Source organism: Tarenaya hassleriana, unplaced genomic scaffold (genome assembly GCF_000463585.1).
Source record: "Tarenaya hassleriana unplaced genomic scaffold, ASM46358v1 Cleome1, whole genome shotgun sequence".
NCBI lineage: Eukaryota > Viridiplantae > Streptophyta > Magnoliopsida > Brassicales > Cleomaceae > Tarenaya > Tarenaya hassleriana.
This window is the reverse complement of record NW_010960187.1, coordinates 8,126,011-8,143,934: the sequence shown is the minus strand read 5'-3', so window position 1 is coordinate 8,143,934 and position 17,924 is coordinate 8,126,011. Positions and strand designations below refer to the sequence as shown.

Below are 17,924 nucleotides of genomic sequence, written 5' to 3'. Positions count from 1 at the left end.
TGTGGAGGAGCCAAAATTTGATTTTTTTATTTTGATTTTTTTTTTAATTGTAGCCGTTGGAGAAAATTTTTTTAAAAAAAATTTATAAATGATTTTACCAATTTATATCATAAAACTATACATAAAATAATTTATCAAAATAAATTATTAAATTATTTTGTAAAATTAATTGATCATACTCTGTATATAATTAACTAATTATTGAGGAAACAAATAATTTATAATTAATTTATCGATATATGAAAGAATTTATAAAACTTATTTGTAAATTTTATTACTAACACATTTTTTTTAGATTAAGTTCAAAAAATTTTCGTATAAATGACCATCAATAAATTTATAATATTTTGCATGATGAATATTTATTAATTTATATAGATTAGATGATATAACTGTTTATATGTGGCGGTATTGCCGTCTGGAGAAGTAAAATAATTCAGACGAAATTGTCATCTATAAAGAATAAACACAATAGTCTATTAATAAGTAAGGTGACATAGTCATCCAATATTAACAATTAAGGCGGCATAATCGTCCAATAACACATAAATAATTAAGACGGCAAAGCCGTCCAAATTAATAATTAAGGCGGCACAACCGTCCAATAACGAATAAATATTTAAGGCGGCATAGCCATCCAAATTAACAATTAAGGCGGCATAGCCATCCATGAATAATAATCAAGGCGGCATAGCCGTCCATAAATTAATTATAAAAAATATCGGTATTCATATATAGCTTGGGATTAATTCCACTCAAACATCAATGAATACATGTATATATCATGAGAACGAAAATATTAGTATTAAAGATAAGTTATTTTACCTTTAGTTGTGAAAGAGCGCTCGTACTGATAACGTGTTATAAAATCGGAGAAATATAAACGACCCGAATATTATAGATCGTTAACTATAACCAAAAACGGTATTTTAGGAGAATGGAGAAGGATGTATTTCTTATTGATCTCACTCTTGAAAGTGTACAAATAGAAGAACCCAAATGACCTATTTATAGAAATACCAAAATTATTGTTTACGTATATGATCGGTGTAAACAGTACCGTATATATGAACAGTAAGTCGGGATGAATACTAACGGTAAGTTCCACCATAAATATATTTTATTTATAACAAAAACATGTTATTTTATTTAGCACAAGGCTGCCCATGTTGAATTTGTAATTTTATTTGAATCCTTAGAATCAGTTTTAAGAAATACGGTTGACGAACATGGGAAGAAGATGAAAGTTTTCGATCAATCTCTCGTTCCCACTCGCATCCAAATATGAAGCTGGTTTCTATATAGAAGAAGGAAGAAAGCTAGACCTCTAATGCAAATGGAAAATAGAACCGGTTAAGTTGCAAACAAAAAACAAAATACTACATTAAACCGAAAATAACCGAATCCAATTCCCTTGAAAAATTGTCGGAAAACTTTTCCTTATCTTTTCCTTTTCCGTTAAGACATACTAACACACTAAGGCGAGACTTGTAGCAGAAATTTTTCGTATGATCAAAGAGAAAATTCTAGTTTCATCACACGGATTTGATGACACGGTGGAGAGCTACGAGGAAAGAGCACACAATCACTCTGCCGAGACGAACCAATTCAATTCAAATGAGAAATCAGTCAGTAGCCATTGATCTGCCTCCGCGTCTGTGTCGTCAACCTAGAGAACGGCACTTGCACTTGAACCACGTTCTGTCCCGACAACCCTCCTCGTTGCACCTTCTTAAAGCCCTCGCCCTCCCCCTGATACGGGCTTCGAAAACGCCAGTGCAAGCTCCAATGCCGAGGCCGCTTTCCCGTATCTTTGCCCCATTCCTTCCGCAGATTCTGGTTTCCGTGGTTCCTCGACGGGGTTTCTCCGCCACGTCTCTGGGGACGGATGTCTCTCGTTCCCTCTCGTGCTGTTGTTCCTCCTGCTGTTGTTATCATTGTTGTTGCGCCAGTTTCTCATCTCAGTTTCGGATCTGTCTGCATTGCTTAAACTCTGGTTGTCCTTCTTTTCGACTTTTCCCGTTCTAATCTCACGAGAAATATTATTCAATGGACGAGAAGGGAATGCTTGATCTGGGATCCTTTCGGTTTTGGAAGCGTTAGGTTTTACCCTTTTAATATAAACCAGCACAAGAAGAGCTTTACATGCGTAAACACACATGATATGAATTTCAGAATAAGAAAGAAACTAGAAGAGCTTAGATGCATCTGGTACCTTTCAAAGAGTTGTTCCGACTCGTTATGGTCAGTTTCATCGATACCCCGTTCCTTCAATACCTGATCATAGTATAGGAGTTGCGATTGAGATGCAAACCCGTCAACACTGGCTTGCAATTAAACCCAATGACGGCAAACAAGCAACTAAATGAGAGATCAAATCGCTGGTCGGTATCTAGAGAAACAAACCCGACTCACCAGTTCTCGAGGTCTTGCACCGCCAAAAACCGCATTTCTGTATCAGGATCGGAAACCAGTAGGTACATAATAGAAACAAGATGAACACTGTATCATATTGGTATCACATTGCTTTATACAACGATATCAAGAAGCTAAGGGCATGAAATGTTGCCAATTTAAAATGAAAAAGATTCCAGGACATAAAAGAACAACAATAAACTCTCAACATTTTTTGATATATCCTATTTCTTAGATATATAAAAGTTATCCATGATCAGCATAAAGCATGCTGCATACAGAATTGGCCAATTAATAATTACCACCAAATTCCAAAACTTAACTAGGAAATTCTTTCTCATCACTAATTATATGACCCCTGAGCTCTGAAATAATTAATTTAATTGTGATGTGAACGTAATAGAATCAGGGAGTTAAGAAAGTTTGAAACATCTTTACCTCTCCCTTTCAGGGTTTACAAGTGGCTGAACAAGCAGCTGCGATACTGGCTTCAAATTCAGTTTGGGACGTTCAGCCTGCGGGTTATCACTCTCATCTGCAGGTGAACTAGGTTTCAAAATATTCATATTCTTGCCTGTCACGTTAGTGGCGTTACCATTTTCACGCTGAACAACAACGGAAGCCCTGATTTCCTGTATTAAAAGGGTTGAGTCATCAAAGAACACCACAATCAACAACAGAGAAAGCTACATGAATACTGAACAGACACCCATATATATACCTGCTTCGCATCATGCAAAGGCCTCTCAACGTTTTCAAGAGGTTTTGTCCGCGGCAGTAGTTTCAGCTTAGGTCGTTCCATAGCTTCAGAAGGTACTATTGGCTCTGCTGAATGATTTGGATAAATCCTGTTGTTTCTGGTTGCTATAACATTCCCATGTTTAACTTCGAAACAGGCTGACGCAGGACCTTTTTCGTAATCGGGTGAAACTTTTCTCCCACCAGGGATGCCATCTTCAATTCCCAGGCCCTTTTCTATGTGCATATCTAACCTTACATCTGAAGACTCTCTTTCACGTGCCAAATCCCCTCGGTCGAGCACATTGTCATTAGTTTTATAAAGCCCATTCTCCAACTCTGAATGCTTCAGATTCTCGATCTGACCAGGAGCTACTAACTTCGAATGCCATCTTCCCGAGGGCACCTGCTCAATGGCAGTTACATGGGCCAGTTTGGAAACAGCAGGTTTTGTAGCCCAGGGAGATTGTCCTGACTCACTGCTTGGCAGTGTCACCTCCCTTGGTGAAGCCCAAGCATTATTAGGGTTAGACCCCGACATAGAGTTCTTCTCACTGTTTCCTCCTATCATTTGGTCACAAATCCCAGAATGAGAAGCATCAACCTTCTTCACGGGCCAAGGGCCAGACGCTCCCTGCCAACTGACAAGTCTCCCAGCCAAAACTGAGTCCGATTTCACTGCCACATAGGTGCTAGGAGCCCGGAAAACGTCGTCACTAACCATTCTACGCGGAGCCGAGGGACCGTCCAGTGGCTTCCGCTCATCTTCGCTGAAATTGTGCCCAATATTTGCCGCGAGAGACAGAAAAGGTGTCTTATCATCGAAATTTCTGATAGAATGAGACGAACTCGGCCTCGTCCTCTGATCTGATCGGCCAATTGAAGTCCCCCAAGACGTTCTATCGCAACCAGGTCTCGGAGCTCTACGATATCAGAATAAAAAACAAAAGAACTCAGAATGAGGATTGCAATCCGAATTACATCAACCAATATATCGATCAATAAATTACGTTGCGTATCCAAGAAACCTAAAACTAACCCAACAAAAAATCACCAGAAAATCGCAGACCTCACAAATCAAAACCGGCGACAAGAAACACCGATTTCGCAGACAAAGAAAGAAAAAAATATACACGAATATGTAGAAACTTACATTCCAGGAGCGGAAGGGAGAGGGAGATCAGAAGGGATGGAACCGCCATGGAAGTCCTTGAGCGTCATGGTGTTTCCAGAAGATTTCTTCTTCGACATCACTCCTCAAAACTCTCTCTTTCTCTCTTGTGCGATTGATTGAGATGGAGATTCGATGGGAATCGATGCGAAGACGAAGATCACTGTTCAGTCCCCTCCCTTTCTCTTCGAGTTCTCGACACTACGGTTCGTCTGCTGCTACGGGTCTCTTCTCCGAATAATATGTACCCAAAAAAAAAACATTTTTGGGGCTATTATGCAAATAACGTTTATAGTGATTGCAAAACACACCCATATTTACCTCATCCTTAATTATAAAGAACCGTATTTTAATTTATATCTATTAGATCCTGTTGATACAAAATTCTTAGATTAATCTGCGGCGAAAACATTTTTTTTTAATTCATCAATTTATCATAAACCCATGTATAATAATACATATGTGAAATTTAAGAATTTTTAACATGCAATACTTTGTATGCATCTTGCTTGTGACGCAAGAAACACTTCTTCTTCTTCTTCTAAGTAACAGTAATTTCCTTCTAAACCAGTTAAAAAAGAAAAAAATTTACATGAACTGTGTATTTATCTCATGACTTGAAGATTATTACAAAGCAAGGTAACAAGGCTTTGGTACTCAACAGATAGAGTTCTTCGATGCTGGAATTCAGTCCCATCTTCGCAGCCACTGAATCGAAGGCAGAATAACCTGAAAACTGTTCAAATCTTTTCAGAGGCTTATGAACTCTCCCTGCAATGACCCTACATAGAACCAGAGCCCGCACTATCCTCCTGCTTCTTCCCGATCGATCCATTTCAATGCATTCCAGAGCGCTAACGCTCATAGAAGTCACCAGAACTCCATTAACTCCGTCTGTTCTTGTCTTGGAGGAGAACCCATGTAGATCTTTTATTATTCGCCCTCGCCATTAAAATTACTTGATAAAATAGAAATTTGTAAAAAAAAAGTGTAAATTGAAAAACTATATACGGGCAGTATTTATATATAGAAAAGTGAATATCGTCTTTTTAGGATTTGTTAATGATTATCAATGGTTTAACCTAATATGTGATTAATTTCTATTATAGTAAAAAAAATATTAAAATATTTAAATCCACTTCTACGAATTTGTGTATTCCGTTTTATAGTATTTTTTTTTGTGGTTCAGACCAAGAGAGCAAGCTAGAGTTGTGCCGTGGAATCCAAGAAACTCGTTTCCGTCGGCCAGACAGCGTGGATGTTTCTTTGGAAGCCTGCTGGATCTTATCTTTATGGTTTCTCTGTAGTTCTCAAACTCTGCAATGGTCTTTTGCATGTTATGGAGTTTCAGAATCGCCATGATGTTTGCTCGGGTTTTGTCAGATATGATAGAAGAGCCTATGTTGCATATCAGCTCCACTACTTGTCGGGAAAAATCTCCTGCTACAAGTTTGGAGACTGAAAAAAGTAAAAGGTAAAACGTTTTTCAGATAACAAAGAAACCGATTTCTGATTAGACATTGATCTGAATTCATGAGGATTTATTCAGGGAAATTCGACGAAATCTTAATTACCAGCATGATTTGAAAGGAAATGAGCCTCGAAAGCTTCGAGATCTTTGACTTTCAGGTGACATCTCCGGCAAGCCATAGCTCCAAACTCGCAGATATCAGACTCGAGAGACGCCAAACCATGCCTCTGATTAGAACAAGAACAGGCAGTGTATATGTCCGAAGAAAATGCAGAGCTCGAGCTTATGACATGACTGCATCGAACCGTCAGGCTTGATTCAACACATTTGCATATATTCGAATCGTTGATGACAAAATCGTCAAATCTGGATGCATTAAGAAACTCGGAGCTTGGAATCATGAGATTTCTCAGATTAGACAGAGATCTTGAACTCCCTGAACGAGGAGTACTTGCCCTCTGGATTTGGCTCTTGACAGGCTCATGAACATCTCCCGAGTTTCGGGAACTGCAGCAGCAGTTGAGAGGCCTCTTGAGGCAAACCCAAACCCCATTCATCTTCTTCAAGAATGTTCTTTCGGACCCAAGAAGAAGCTATATATAAGAGTAATTCACAAGAGAATATTATGGGGGGAGATTTGTTTCAGACATGGTTTCTGCTTCTGTCTTCTCCTCAGCGTATCTGCAAATTCTGTTTCCTACTGAGACAGAAGATTCCATAAACGTAAGATTTGACATCCACGAAAGAAACCAACAAGAGAGATTGCAGAAAATATTTATAGAAACATCAGAAAGAAATTGCCATTTATAGAGTATTTTAACTGATAAAATATCAACCAAGAATCATTCTTTTCCAAAAGATACGGAACTGAATAGTCGTGAAAGAACAACCTGGACGAAGAACTGAATAGTGTCGGTTGGATCTTCTGTTTCAGACAACAAAATCAAATAAACAATTTTAACCAAAAAAAAAATTATGATAATCCCAGCCTTCACTTCTCCTCACGTTCCGCTGCATGCATGCTACATGCACATGCTTGTTTCTCATTTACACATTGACTTAACACGTGAAAATATTTCAAACTCCTTGATTTTTTATATTTAATTTTGAATTTCAAGTGTTTTCAGTTCATGTTCTGTATGACTTGGCGTTCCATTTCGTGTCATGGTATATTTGGTGTAAAATAAAACGTCGTATCTTGTCAAACATTTAATAGAACAAGAACCCTAAAAATAACATTATAATTATACAAATAGAACACGAAAATGCACGAGGTGTGCATCGTACAAATGGATTTTGAATCAATACAGAACAAAATGCATACAAGTAACAAAAACACATGCAAGAACGTAGAGCTGACGTGGATTTATTGCAGACGTGGATATACAAAACTATACCTGGAGAAGAAAAAAAAAACTTTTTTTTTGGGTGGACGCCTCAACATGGTAACTTGAAACCCATATAACGACCAGAGACAAAATCGTTCCAGACATCAAGAGCTCCATAGCTTGTCATCAGAACCGTACTCAGTGCCATGACTATACCTACCGAAAACACGATGATCGAACCTCTTCCATACTCGTTGATCGCCTTCTGAACCACGATGAGTCCTATGATCGAAGCCACGAAGCATACAACGGCGAATATCGTAGCGATTCCCGTGTGTTCCATGCCCAGCAAGATGTACTGGATAGCCGACATCGTGGAAGAAAACAGAACCATGAAAGAGCATGTCGCTGCTGTTACCTGGAACATGTCAAAGGGGGACAAGAAAACTCTGAGTCTTTGTAACTCGTGGCCATTCCATTTCGAGAAAACACGGAAATGCGACCAAGAACCTTACCTCAGGTGGGATACCGACTTGCAGAAGAAGCGGGCTAATGAGCATTCCGCCTCCAATACCGAAAAGACCGCCCAACAAACCAGCCAGGAGAGCCATTACAGGGAACATACACTTGTTCGATCTTCCCTCATCGCTTGCAGTCAAATCTTCGATGTCCTGACCGCACAATTACACAGATTCGTCAGCCGTCTCGAAGATCAACGCACAAAGAAAGCTCAAAACTTTGAATTTAGGGAATCTGTTTGAGACCTTTTCGTCTTGGTGGTCTGGACCGTGAGCTTGGAGGCTGTTGCTGAAGCAGATCCAGAGAGTGAAAACCAGAGCAAGCGGTATTTGGAGTGAAGAAAGAACCCAGTAAGTTACTCCACATGGCTCGATCGATATGATTCCCTGATCAATGCCCAGTTACTCGTAAGAGTCATGAATCATGAAACTGGAAAGCAATAATATGCCAAACTATCCATTCAAATTCACCCAAGCTGCTCGACTCTTAATTACAACCCTTGAAAGGTACGTATACATAGCTCAACAAAACCCTGAAAGGGTATCCATTTTTTTTTTTTTTTTTTTGTGGGCGCGCTGAAAAGGAAAGCATCTCTAAAAGTGAAATGCAGAAGAGGATCCAGGGAGGAAAAAGACAAGTCTTGACCACGTGGGGGGGGGGAGACAAAAGACAGGAAAGTAGATGAGAAAAACCCCGCAACGTGTTTTAATTAAATTGCTTCTCATTTATTTCTCAACCTATCTTTTTTTTTGTTCGAATTTAAATTTAAAATCTTTTTATTATAATTGTTTTAACTGCGAATTCATTATTTTTTAAAAATTGATCCTTTTTATTTTAAATTAAATAATAGATATAAACAAATAAAAAAAATTGGAGAAAGAATAATCGTGGTTATTCCAGAAGAGGGCACCATGGGCGGCGGCCTAACCAAACACGGTTTTGATGAGACTTTAAAGTGTTCCAAAGAAAATATTAGACTTTAAGACACACATGTGTATATATATATATACACAAACACGATATATGAACCCTATAATCTAAAAACCGAATGGAAAAGAAAGACTTGTCCTCTCTCTATAGATTTTTATCAAGATTGCAAAAAAACTAGAAAGGGCTCCATCTCAAACTTTATTTTCCATTTAAATCTTTAAATGCATAAAATATTTAAAATCATGTAAGGCCAAATCTAAAATTTTGTGTGGTGATAGAACTTCGAAAAGGAAATGATTTTTTTTTCCAAAGATTAGGAGGAATGGCACTTTTCATTTAAAACATAAAAGTGCCCACCGAATATTCCTGAACCATCTTAATGTTCCTCGCTTTCTTTCCACGTTAAGTTTCTTATTCCCCATTTTTATTGTTCCTTTTTATCAGCTTTTAATGATTCTCTCTTCATTTAAAAAAACTAAATTTTATTTTTAAAAATGGTAAAAAAAAAAACATTTTTGAATTAAAAAGTTGAACTTTCAAGAAAAATGGAGTTTTTAGGTCTAAAGATTGTCTCTCTTTTTTTTTCTCAAGTTGGGTTTTTTTTTCAAGAAAAAATGTGACTTTTAAAAGCATTGAGAATCTAACAATGAGATTATGTAATCGATTTAGGCAGATCTTCAGGTTCTTTAAATGTTTTTTAAATCCCTTTCTTTAAGCAAACACAATCCTTTTTGTTTCTCTCTCCCTTTTCAACAAAATCTACGCCTTCAAGCAAGAAAGCTCTAACGAAAATCATAAGATTCAATCACAGAAAAAACAAAAACAAAAAGGTAAAATAAACAAAATTCGTCATGAAGATTATGGAAATACTAACCTCTCCATATTTGTTGCCACGAAGAAGATAAACAGCGAAGAACGAGAACCAGACAATCACCAGAACTCCAAGCTTCATCCACGGAAACCTCCTCGGTCTCTCATAATCTCCATCAGATCCCAAAAGAGGCTCTTTTGAATCCTCGTTCTGCTCATTGCCATCGATTTGATTCGACCCTTTAATCTTTTCCGCCTCCGATTCCAATTTCCAGTGGTGAATTCCATTGTTGCAGGTCTTCATCGTTGACCAAGCGAGAAAAACGGCGAAGAGTATTGTGACGAGCCAATTAGGGAAGACGAGGTTGCATATTACACCGACGCTCACGCCGAGCAGCATACATGGCTCCAAAAGCAGCGCTAAATCGAAATCGATTAGGGTTTGTCCTCCTGATTTAGGGTTCCTGACGAAGAGATTTGATCCGACGTTTGCAATAGATCCTCCGGTGACCATGAACGCCGAGAAGCTCGAGGCGGTTTTCAGGTCGACTCCGGCAACGATCGTCATGATGGGTATGTACAATCCGCCGCCTCCGATTCCGCCGGCACTAGAAATCGCGGCGGAGACAAAGCTGAGCACGGCGGCAACGACGGTGGCGGCGGAGAATTCGATCCTGGGTTGGTCGAATTTCGCCGGGAAACCCAGCCATTGGCTTGTTTGGTTGAGTATTTGATTGGCGGAAGACAGAATCGAAAGGGGTTCTGGCGTTTCTGCAGAAGACGGGGTGAAGATGATGAAGAAGATTGCGAGGGAGAGAACTGCAGGGACCAAATTGATCCTCATATTTTTATTGTGGTGATTTTTCGAAAGGTTTAAAACTTTGGGGGTTTTTTTTATCTGTTGTGTTGGGATTTGTGTGCGCGTCGTGGGTTTATATATAAAGGGAATCGCAGTGCATGTCAAATTGGAGATGTAAATAAAAATAAAATAGGAAAAATAAACGAATAGTATATTTATCTAAAAGAGACAAATAAGTGCAAGTGGTCCGGTCGGAGATTAAGACCTCCTTTGTAGATCTTTTATTATTCGCCCTCGCCATTAAAATTACTTGATAAAATAGAAATTTGTAAAAAAAAAGTGTAAATTGAAAAACTATATACGGGCAGTATTTATATATAGAAAAGTGAATATCGTCTTTTTAGGATTTGTTAATGATTATCAATGGTTTAACCTAATATGTGATTAATTTCTATTATAGTAAAAAAAATATTAAAATATTTAAATCCACTTCTACGAATTTGTGTATTCCGTTTTATAGTATTTTTTTTTGTCTTTCAAATAGTCTTTTTATAATTGTCGGCGTAGAGAGCAGTCAATGATTAACATGTATATTTTTATTATTACAATAGTGTGCATTGCATGTGACCCCCACTAAAAATTTGTTTTATTTGTAGTGTACATATTATCTGATTTGATTTCTTCGTGAGATGTAAACAAATTATCTGAATTTTGCACATTAAAGATTATAGGATAAAATTTCAAAAAGAAAAGATTATTGGGAAAATTTTGTTATTAAGGTTGAAAATAAACAGAATTTTAGTTTGTTTGTTTTTTTGTAAAGAAACAGAATTTTAGTTTAGACAAGTTTTGTAGATAATTCGTAACACTTGTCTAAATATCTACGACTGAGTCATGTTTGAATATTATTTAATCATGAAATGATGTTATGATGATATAGTGAAATATTGAATCGTTGACCGATGTTGACCAAGCAACTGAGTTGGCATTCAAAAAGTGGCATATGCATGGGATGTTACTAAATACGTATATAACACGTTGTCTTGAGGGGAAAATGCAAGATTCAATTCAAAATTTAATAATAATAATAATAATAATTAGGAAAAATATATAATTTCAAATGTACAACAATGAGGTATGCATTGATGTGATGGAAGATCAACCTCTTCGAAACTTATCTCTCCAACACTTGCCATAGCTGCAAATTCTGACCTGGAAGCCCTAACAATACTTTCTGTTTATTAATGTTAATTTTAATTGTAATCTAATAGTAATCATTTCTGATTAGAAATTCGTCCTTGAATGCACTTTTTATATTTTAAAAATTATAGCAGTTGAAATATTTATAAATGAGGGACATCACATGTTTGTCCACGTGGCAGCATATGGATCGAGACTGGATTTTGCTGACATGAATTTTGTCCTCTTTTCATAATGCATATCTTCCGTAACTTTTATGGCCTTGTTCACATGATTCGGGTAGGCCAAATTAAAAGGGAAAATATAAATCAAAACGAAAGGGAATCAATCAGAAATACTCTGTTTTTAGATGCTATTATTTATCAGGAACCTGTTAGAATTATTTGAGGTAAATTGTTTTTTTTTAAAGAATTGTATTTCTTTAATTAGGCTGAAAGTTAGGGTGTAAAACGAGTTCGTTTCAGGGATTAGTTCGCGAGCTGACCCATATTTTTCTGAGTCCGGACTCAAAATATTTGAGTAAAAAAAACAAACGAAGCTGCTCGTCGAACCCACGAGCGGACTTGCAAACCAGAAAAAAATAATTTTTTAAATTTTTTTTAGATCTTTATATATTTCTAAATATTTTATATAAAAAATATATTTTTATTAGATATTTAGTTTGTTTTGTTTAAAATTTTAATTTTTATTATATTTATAAATTTTTAAATTTTTATAATATTTTTTAATATTTAACTTTAAAAAAAATATTTGGCTCACGAGTCGGCTCGTTTGGTTCGTGGGCTAACGCAATGTGGGTTAGACTGATCAATTTTGGATTGTTAAAAAATGGACTGGATTAGATTGAGCTAAAATATTCCTATAACGGAATGATGCGGGTTGGACGGGGCCGAAGCAGTTCGTTTTACACCTTTACGACGATGAATTTTAGACTAAAAATTGTATTTTCAAATGGTTTGAATCGATTCATCGATGTTATATTGTTTTTGTTTTACCAAAGTATTTTACATCTATAGGCAAATATCGAACAAGTACTTAAGATAATAATTAGATATTTTCAATAATAACAAGGTAGTATGGAATTCCAATACCATTTTTGTTAATAATTGTATTTGATTTAATGACAAGTATGACGTGTCGGACATTTAAATAAAATAAAGTTAATATCGAAGCTTGTTTGTGTTTGTACGTTTTGATGTGCGCCAATATATAGTATAGGATAATCTTCCAACTTGTCTTCACCTCTATGATGGACAACAATAATCTTCAAACATATTACCAAGAAAGAATCTTATGTATCTATATTTTAGTCACATTTGTTATAAGATTCGTATATTTATACGTATATGATACCGTATGTATATATAAAACTACTGTTTTTTGTTGGATTTTGTGTGACGAAAGAGATAAGAACAAACTGTATAAGCGAGTGAGAAACATCAATGCAAACTGCTATTGAATAATAATTGAATAACAATAATAACTATTGTGTCTCAATTTCTGTCTACTTGTCTCTTAACAGTGATTGTTTTTAAATGGAACCGAACGAGACATCTTTCGCATCATTTGCTGTCTTTTTTAATATACATATATATATATATATATATATGTATGTATATTTCAGATGTGGGGATTATTTCAAAATAAATATTTGGATACATGTCCCAATCAGCATATGATGACCATTAAATAATATATATACTTATCTGTAACGTACGTTTCTTATTTTATTAGACCAAAGTGTTGTGGACTTACCCCTTGGTTGTACACACGAGACGTACACCAACAATAACAGATAAAATCAACACATGTTATAGCGACATTGTATCATTTTATGCATCTTTTTTCCATGTTCATCCGTTGTAAAATTTGGATATCTGCTGAAAATTTGTATAATATTTTAGTCATCGTTGAGGTTGAGTGTTCGATTCTTAACTGGTGAGGATGAAGGTAATTTCTGGATTTATATGATCCATATACAAAGGCTGCTCCCGAGCCGGAGGTTTACCTAGTGAGCACGCCCGAAGGGTAGTAGATAGGGATCCTCCGTTGTAAAAAAAAAAAAAAATATTTTGGTCATCGTGCCTTCCTTTCTTGATTTTTGGAAATTTTAAAAAAAATTCCAAAGGAATTCCAACGGATATCGGTTGGAAATATTTTTGAAAAATTTTAAAAAAATATTCCAACGGAATTCCAACGGATATCAGTTGGAAATTTAGATTTTAATTGAAAAATCAATTGAAAAATATAATATATATATATTTATATATATTTATACATATATATTTATATATACATATATATTTATATATATATATATATATATATATATTTAAATACATGTATTTTATATATTTTTACTCCTCCGTTGTAAAAAAAAAAAAAAATATTTTGGTCATCGTGCCTTCCTTTCTTGAGTTAACCTTTACAATACATATATATATATATATATATATATATATATATATATATATATATTATATATATATATATATATATATATATATGTATATTATATATATATATATATATGTGTGTTGTGGTCATCGTACCATGTTCTCCTTTGACTTTTTGTTCGATCCCAACTCCCCTTGCATATAAACAATAAATTTCATTATTCCGTTCTTTTTCTTCGAAATAAGACCGTATTTGAAATTGATGTAGTATTTATTTAGAATTTATTAAATTTAAATTTTATTTGAAAATGTTACCTACAATAGAGTTTTTTATGTTATTATATTTCTAATTTAAATTAGGTTTGTCAATTTATATCAGGTAATTAGAATTATTTACAATTATATTTTAGTTTTATTTATTATAATTCTAAACTTTGAATAATAACGAATTCCAATATTATTTTATATTTCTTAATTTATAGTATATCTATGTTTGTCTAGAATCTGTTAGATTTAGCTTATATTAAATATTTTTATTTTGTGATAAATTCAAATAAAAACATGGAAAAACCTAAGTAGTTTTATGCAAATTGAACAAAGGTGTATATGTAAATTTTTGAACAATTTTCTAAATAAGATTTATATATAAGAATTTTGTATGAGGAATCATGGTCCGAATATTTCCAAGATTAAATACACATTACAGAGTTTTTTTAATTATATATAAGATTCTTGGGTGTGGTGTGGTGTCCAATTCACATGTTTGAAGAAATCACAACGCAAATTCATTATCCCAGGCAAACTATCATGGGTTGGCTCTATATAGCTAGATATTGAGAATTGTATAAAAAATGTATATTTTTCGAATCAATACATATAATTTTTTTAATACGTTTTGGATTCTTTCTGAAGGTATCAGATTATTTTTTTCACAATAATTGTTTTTTATACAACTACTTGACGATAATATCTTAATTATGCTATAAAAAAAGGTACGAAACATCTTCATAAAAATATTCTCAAAACACACATGAAAATGAAAAGGTTCTCAACATCAGGTGAAATAAACCGGACACCTCTTGTCCTTGGTCTCACCCAAAATCATCCCATCTCGGCCAACCACCACGTTACAATTACCATACATCCGATGGCTCTTGCTGTGCCACGTGTACACCTTGAACCGAATCAACGACACGATCTCCAACCGGAACACAACCTTCCCTCGATCCCGGTCTCGTCCCATCTCCATCCAACGGTCCTTATTCACCGACAATGTGGGCCCACCGAAAACCCCGTTGACCCAAGTCGTATTCTTCGGCTCTTGGTAAAACGGGTTTAGAACCCGGGTCGACCCGACCCGTTTCTCCCTGTAGTAAACGGACCCCACCATTGAATCGTAGTACACACCAACGTTCTGGTTAGCGTTTCGAACCGTAACGTTGAAATTTATCTGAGCGGTTTCGAATCCGTCGGGTCGGTCCAAACCCGAGACCGAGAACCCATGGATGTGAAAACGTGGCCTATGTGGACGTAAACTGATCCATAATATGAACGTGACAATGCCTAAACATAGTAAAAGGGATAAGAAAATGGCGCATATGATTTTGGAGACTCGTGTTGTGAGACTCTCTTTGACTCGGTGAGCGAAGTAGGTGGCCGAGTGGTGGCGGCTGATGGGTCGGGTCGAGGGGTCGGATCGAACTGGCAGAGAGGTTTTGGTGTTCATCGTGAAAGGCTGTTTGCCGAGAAAAGTTTAGAGATTTTCCGGGGAAAATGTTTGGTGGGTCATTGGAGGCTAAAATGACGAGGAGGTGAGGTTATATATGTATAGTGTAAGTGTTGGAGAAAAGCAAAAGATACCATGAAAATGTGATGGGAATATCACACGATGAAGAAAAGAATGTACATCAACATGGACATAAAGTTATTTATACCCATTCTATATATATATATAATATGATATGATATGGTATTATTGAAGATAGTAAATCTAAATGATTGGATGAAATTAAGATTGCTTGTTGGAGGGACATTCCCCTGCAAAAGTGTTAAACATACTCACAGACGCACATTTTCGATAACCTAAGAATCTTGACATTCCCTTTTTGCCTCTCAAAGGTGAAAAAAAAAATTGAAATATGATAAAGAGAGAGGACGAAAAGCCCATTTCTGATTCAGAGAAATCCTAAAACGTTTAATGTATAATCCGTGAGGCCCAATATCAACAGATTCATATATTAATTATAATATTGGATGGATCTATATAGAAATGTTTTATTATTATTATTAATTCCATTCCCTGATCTTTTGATGTTTAAATAAAATGGATAATGCTTTATCAGTCACAATGTAAATGAATGTGGATTTTCACAAGCATATATATACATATAGCTACAGATTAAAAGAAACTTTTGTTTTTGTATATGCCTTGATATGAATCAAATCAGTTCATGGATCAGATCTGAACATTGACTTTCTCATGATCTTTTGTCTGACTGATGGGTTGGAAAATAAATCAAATAATTAAATAATTAAATAATTAAACACCAAACAACAACAACAACAAAAAAAAAACAGAGCTTTAAATAGAAAAACCCATCTTGGTTTTTCTTCTTCATCTTCTTCAGGCCCAGGGACTGATGCTACACTCCCATGGCAGCTTAGGGTACCTCTCCAGGTCCCGGCAATAATCATATACGACGAGATTACGCTGCACCCAAGCGTAATCCATCTTCTGATCCTTGGACAAGTGCCACGCGTCATACTGATCCCACCAGTTATCCGTTGTGGTCGAGACGCACGCAGGGTATGGGTCCTCCCACCGGCAACCCTCGACCGAGAAGTCCTTGTACGACGAAACGAACGGAGCCTTTTTCCAGTCAGTCTTCTCCAGACCGCCACGCGTCGCCCAGTCGTCGGCGTTCCAGATGCTGGAGAACAAGTACATCGGCTTCTGGTTCGGGAAGAAGTCATTGTTCGGCTCTTTGTCACTGTTCTTGTAAACCCTGATCGGAACTCTGTCCACGAAGAACCTGTTTCGAGTTTTCGGATCAAACCCATTATCAGAATCATTCATTCTCATATATATACACATATATATGAGGGATTCGATATATATATATATACTCACACGAGCTGGTGATTGTTCCAAAGGATGGAGTAAGTGTGGTAATCTTCAGTGGGATCAAACCATAAAAGATGTCGCATTTCCCGACCGCCGGTCCCGTTCTTGTACACATTGGTCTGTATGATATAAGGTTGTCCTGTTCTGTTCCCCAGAAACTCGAAGTCGATCTCGTCTCTCTCTGGCCCGGCTCCGTTCTCCGAACACATCTGATATCAATGTTTCATCGTCATTTCATCGATTAATCAAAGTAATTTACCCGAAAAAAGATCGATAAACAGAGGAAACGTGGCTGAAAAAGGGGTTTTACGTAGTAGGCGGTGACGACGCCTGCAGAGTCGCCGCCGACAAGCTTAAGCTTCATGCTGAACCATCCGAATCTGTAGCTGTTCTTTGTCTGAAACCCACATCCTATTTTTGCTAAAATCGATTAATCTCATGTAATGGATGATTAAAAGTCTTAATCTTTCAATCTCTTCTTGTGTTGAACCTATTACAGTCCAGGAGAAGAGATGGTGATCTTACCGGTTTCTTTGTCGAGGGAGAGGTACCAGATCTGGCCATCTTCAGATGTCTTGAAGTGATCTTCAGACCACATGATGCTGAAATTGTCTTCGAAGGATTGCTTTGGAGTTGCAGCGACACCTAGGGATGGTGATGAAGCCGTTAGAGTTACGATGAACAACAACAGAGCCGCCATTGAAGACGAGCTCAAGCTTCTTCTCCTCTCCATTTTTCTATCTGTTTGAACACACACACAGAGAGAGAGAGAGAGAGAGAGAGAGAGAGAGAGAGAGAGAGAGAGGGAGGGAGAGGGAGAGAGTTTCTATTCTAAGATCCATGCAATGGGAGAAGAGCTTTAATAATTGGTTTTGATTTTGTTTAACGAATTTACTCTTTTGCCCATGGAATTAAAATATTTAAACATTAGAAAATTATAACAAGAAAACAAAAGTAATCACAAAAATAACACGAAAGTAAAAGAGAGGTTAAATTATGTATATAACATTCTTTTGGTGGAGA

The 17,924-nt window shown here is 36.2% G+C and overlaps 5 protein-coding genes across 5 annotated transcripts; all 5 read right to left on the bottom strand.

Annotated features, from left to right (window-relative positions):
* Positions 1-1,358: 1,358 nt before the first annotated feature.
* Positions 1,359-4,531, bottom strand: LOC104818924. The gene is made up of 6 exons (XM_010548729.2): positions 4,307-4,531; positions 3,137-4,076; positions 2,854-3,047; positions 2,416-2,452; positions 2,216-2,277; positions 1,359-2,111 (listed from the first exon to the last, which is right to left on the bottom strand). Exons 1-6 carry the CDS (start codon positions 4,402-4,404, stop codon positions 1,733-1,735), a joined length of 1,710 nt encoding a protein of 569 aa, XP_010547031.1. The 5' UTR covers positions 4,405-4,531; the 3' UTR covers positions 1,359-1,732.
* Positions 4,532-4,624: 93 nt separating this feature from the next.
* On the bottom strand, positions 4,625-6,914 carry LOC104818915. Its single transcript, XM_010548718.1, has 4 exons — positions 5,899-6,914; positions 5,497-5,782; positions 5,407-5,447; positions 4,625-5,251 (listed from the first exon to the last, which is right to left on the bottom strand). The coding sequence occupies exons 1-4, from the start codon at positions 6,350-6,352 to the stop codon at positions 4,935-4,937; spliced, it is 1,098 nt and encodes a 365-aa protein (XP_010547020.1). The 5' UTR covers positions 6,353-6,914; the 3' UTR covers positions 4,625-4,934.
* A 108-nt stretch (positions 6,915-7,022) lies between these two features.
* LOC104818905 lies at positions 7,023-10,375 on the bottom strand. Its single transcript, XM_010548707.2, has 4 exons — positions 9,447-10,375; positions 7,888-8,028; positions 7,639-7,794; positions 7,023-7,541 (listed from the first exon to the last, which is right to left on the bottom strand). The coding sequence occupies exons 1-4, from the start codon at positions 10,224-10,226 to the stop codon at positions 7,233-7,235; spliced, it is 1,386 nt and encodes a 461-aa protein (XP_010547009.1). The 5' UTR covers positions 10,227-10,375; the 3' UTR covers positions 7,023-7,232.
* Positions 10,376-14,734: 4,359 nt separating this feature from the next.
* On the bottom strand, positions 14,735-15,551 carry LOC104818895 (protein YLS9). Its single transcript, XM_010548696.1, has one exon. The coding sequence runs from the start codon at positions 15,501-15,503 to the stop codon at positions 14,832-14,834; it is 672 nt and encodes a 223-aa protein (XP_010546998.1). The 5' UTR covers positions 15,504-15,551; the 3' UTR covers positions 14,735-14,831.
* Positions 15,552-16,211: 660 nt separating this feature from the next.
* On the bottom strand, positions 16,212-17,695 carry LOC104818889 (probable xyloglucan endotransglucosylase/hydrolase protein 8). The gene is made up of 4 exons (XM_010548683.2): positions 17,427-17,695; positions 17,212-17,312; positions 16,908-17,110; positions 16,212-16,809 (listed from the first exon to the last, which is right to left on the bottom strand). The coding sequence occupies exons 1-4, from the start codon at positions 17,632-17,634 to the stop codon at positions 16,401-16,403; spliced, it is 921 nt and encodes a 306-aa protein (XP_010546985.1). The 5' UTR covers positions 17,635-17,695; the 3' UTR covers positions 16,212-16,400.
* Between the last annotated feature and the right edge of the window lie 229 nt (positions 17,696-17,924).

What these genes read in the sequence shown, in the direction of transcription:
- LOC104818924 (XM_010548729.2), bottom strand. Translation starts at nt 4,404, where the DNA reads ATGTCGAAGAAGAAATCTTCTGGAAACACCATGACGCTCAAGGACTTC. An exon ending in GTAAACCCTGAAAGGGAGAG is followed by an intron (nt 2,453 to 2,853) that starts GTAAAGATGTTT and finishes ATCCTGATACAG; the next exon opens with AAATGCGGTTTTTGGCGGTG. An exon ending in TCGGAACAACTCTTTGAAAG is followed by an intron (nt 2,112 to 2,215) that starts GTACCAGATGCA and finishes TTATATTAAAAG; the next exon opens with GGTAAAACCTAACGCTTCCA.
- LOC104818915 (XM_010548718.1), bottom strand. Translation starts at nt 6,352, where the DNA reads ATGAATGGGGTTTGGGTTTGCCTCAAGAGGCCTCTCAACTGCTGCTGC. An exon ending in GGTCTGAACCACAAAAAAAA is followed by an intron (nt 5,448 to 5,496) that starts ATACTATAAAAC and finishes ATTTAAATATTT; the next exon opens with TAATATTTTTTTTACTATAA. An exon ending in AGAAATTAATCACATATTAG is followed by an intron (nt 5,252 to 5,406) that starts GTTAAACCATTG and finishes GAATAATAAAAG; the next exon opens with ATCTACATGGGTTCTCCTCC.
- LOC104818905 (XM_010548707.2), bottom strand. Translation starts at nt 10,226, where the DNA reads ATGAGGATCAATTTGGTCCCTGCAGTTCTCTCCCTCGCAATCTTCTTC. An exon ending in GTGGCAACAAATATGGAGAG is followed by an intron (nt 8,029 to 9,446) that starts GTTAGTATTTCC and finishes GGCATTGATCAG; the next exon opens with GGAATCATATCGATCGAGCC. An exon ending in AAGTCGGTATCCCACCTGAG is followed by an intron (nt 7,542 to 7,638) that starts GTAAGGTTCTTG and finishes GACATGTTCCAG; the next exon opens with GTAACAGCAGCGACATGCTC.
- LOC104818895 (XM_010548696.1), bottom strand. Translation starts at nt 15,503, where the DNA reads ATGAACACCAAAACCTCTCTGCCAGTTCGATCCGACCCCTCGACCCGA.
- LOC104818889 (XM_010548683.2), bottom strand. Translation starts at nt 17,634, where the DNA reads ATGGAGAGGAGAAGAAGCTTGAGCTCGTCTTCAATGGCGGCTCTGTTG. An exon ending in GCGTCGTCACCGCCTACTAC is followed by an intron (nt 17,111 to 17,211) that starts GTAAAACCCCTT and finishes CATTGATATCAG; the next exon opens with ATGTGTTCGGAGAACGGAGC. An exon ending in TGGAACAATCACCAGCTCGT is followed by an intron (nt 16,810 to 16,907) that starts GTGAGTATATAT and finishes AACTCGAAACAG; the next exon opens with GTTCTTCGTGGACAGAGTTC.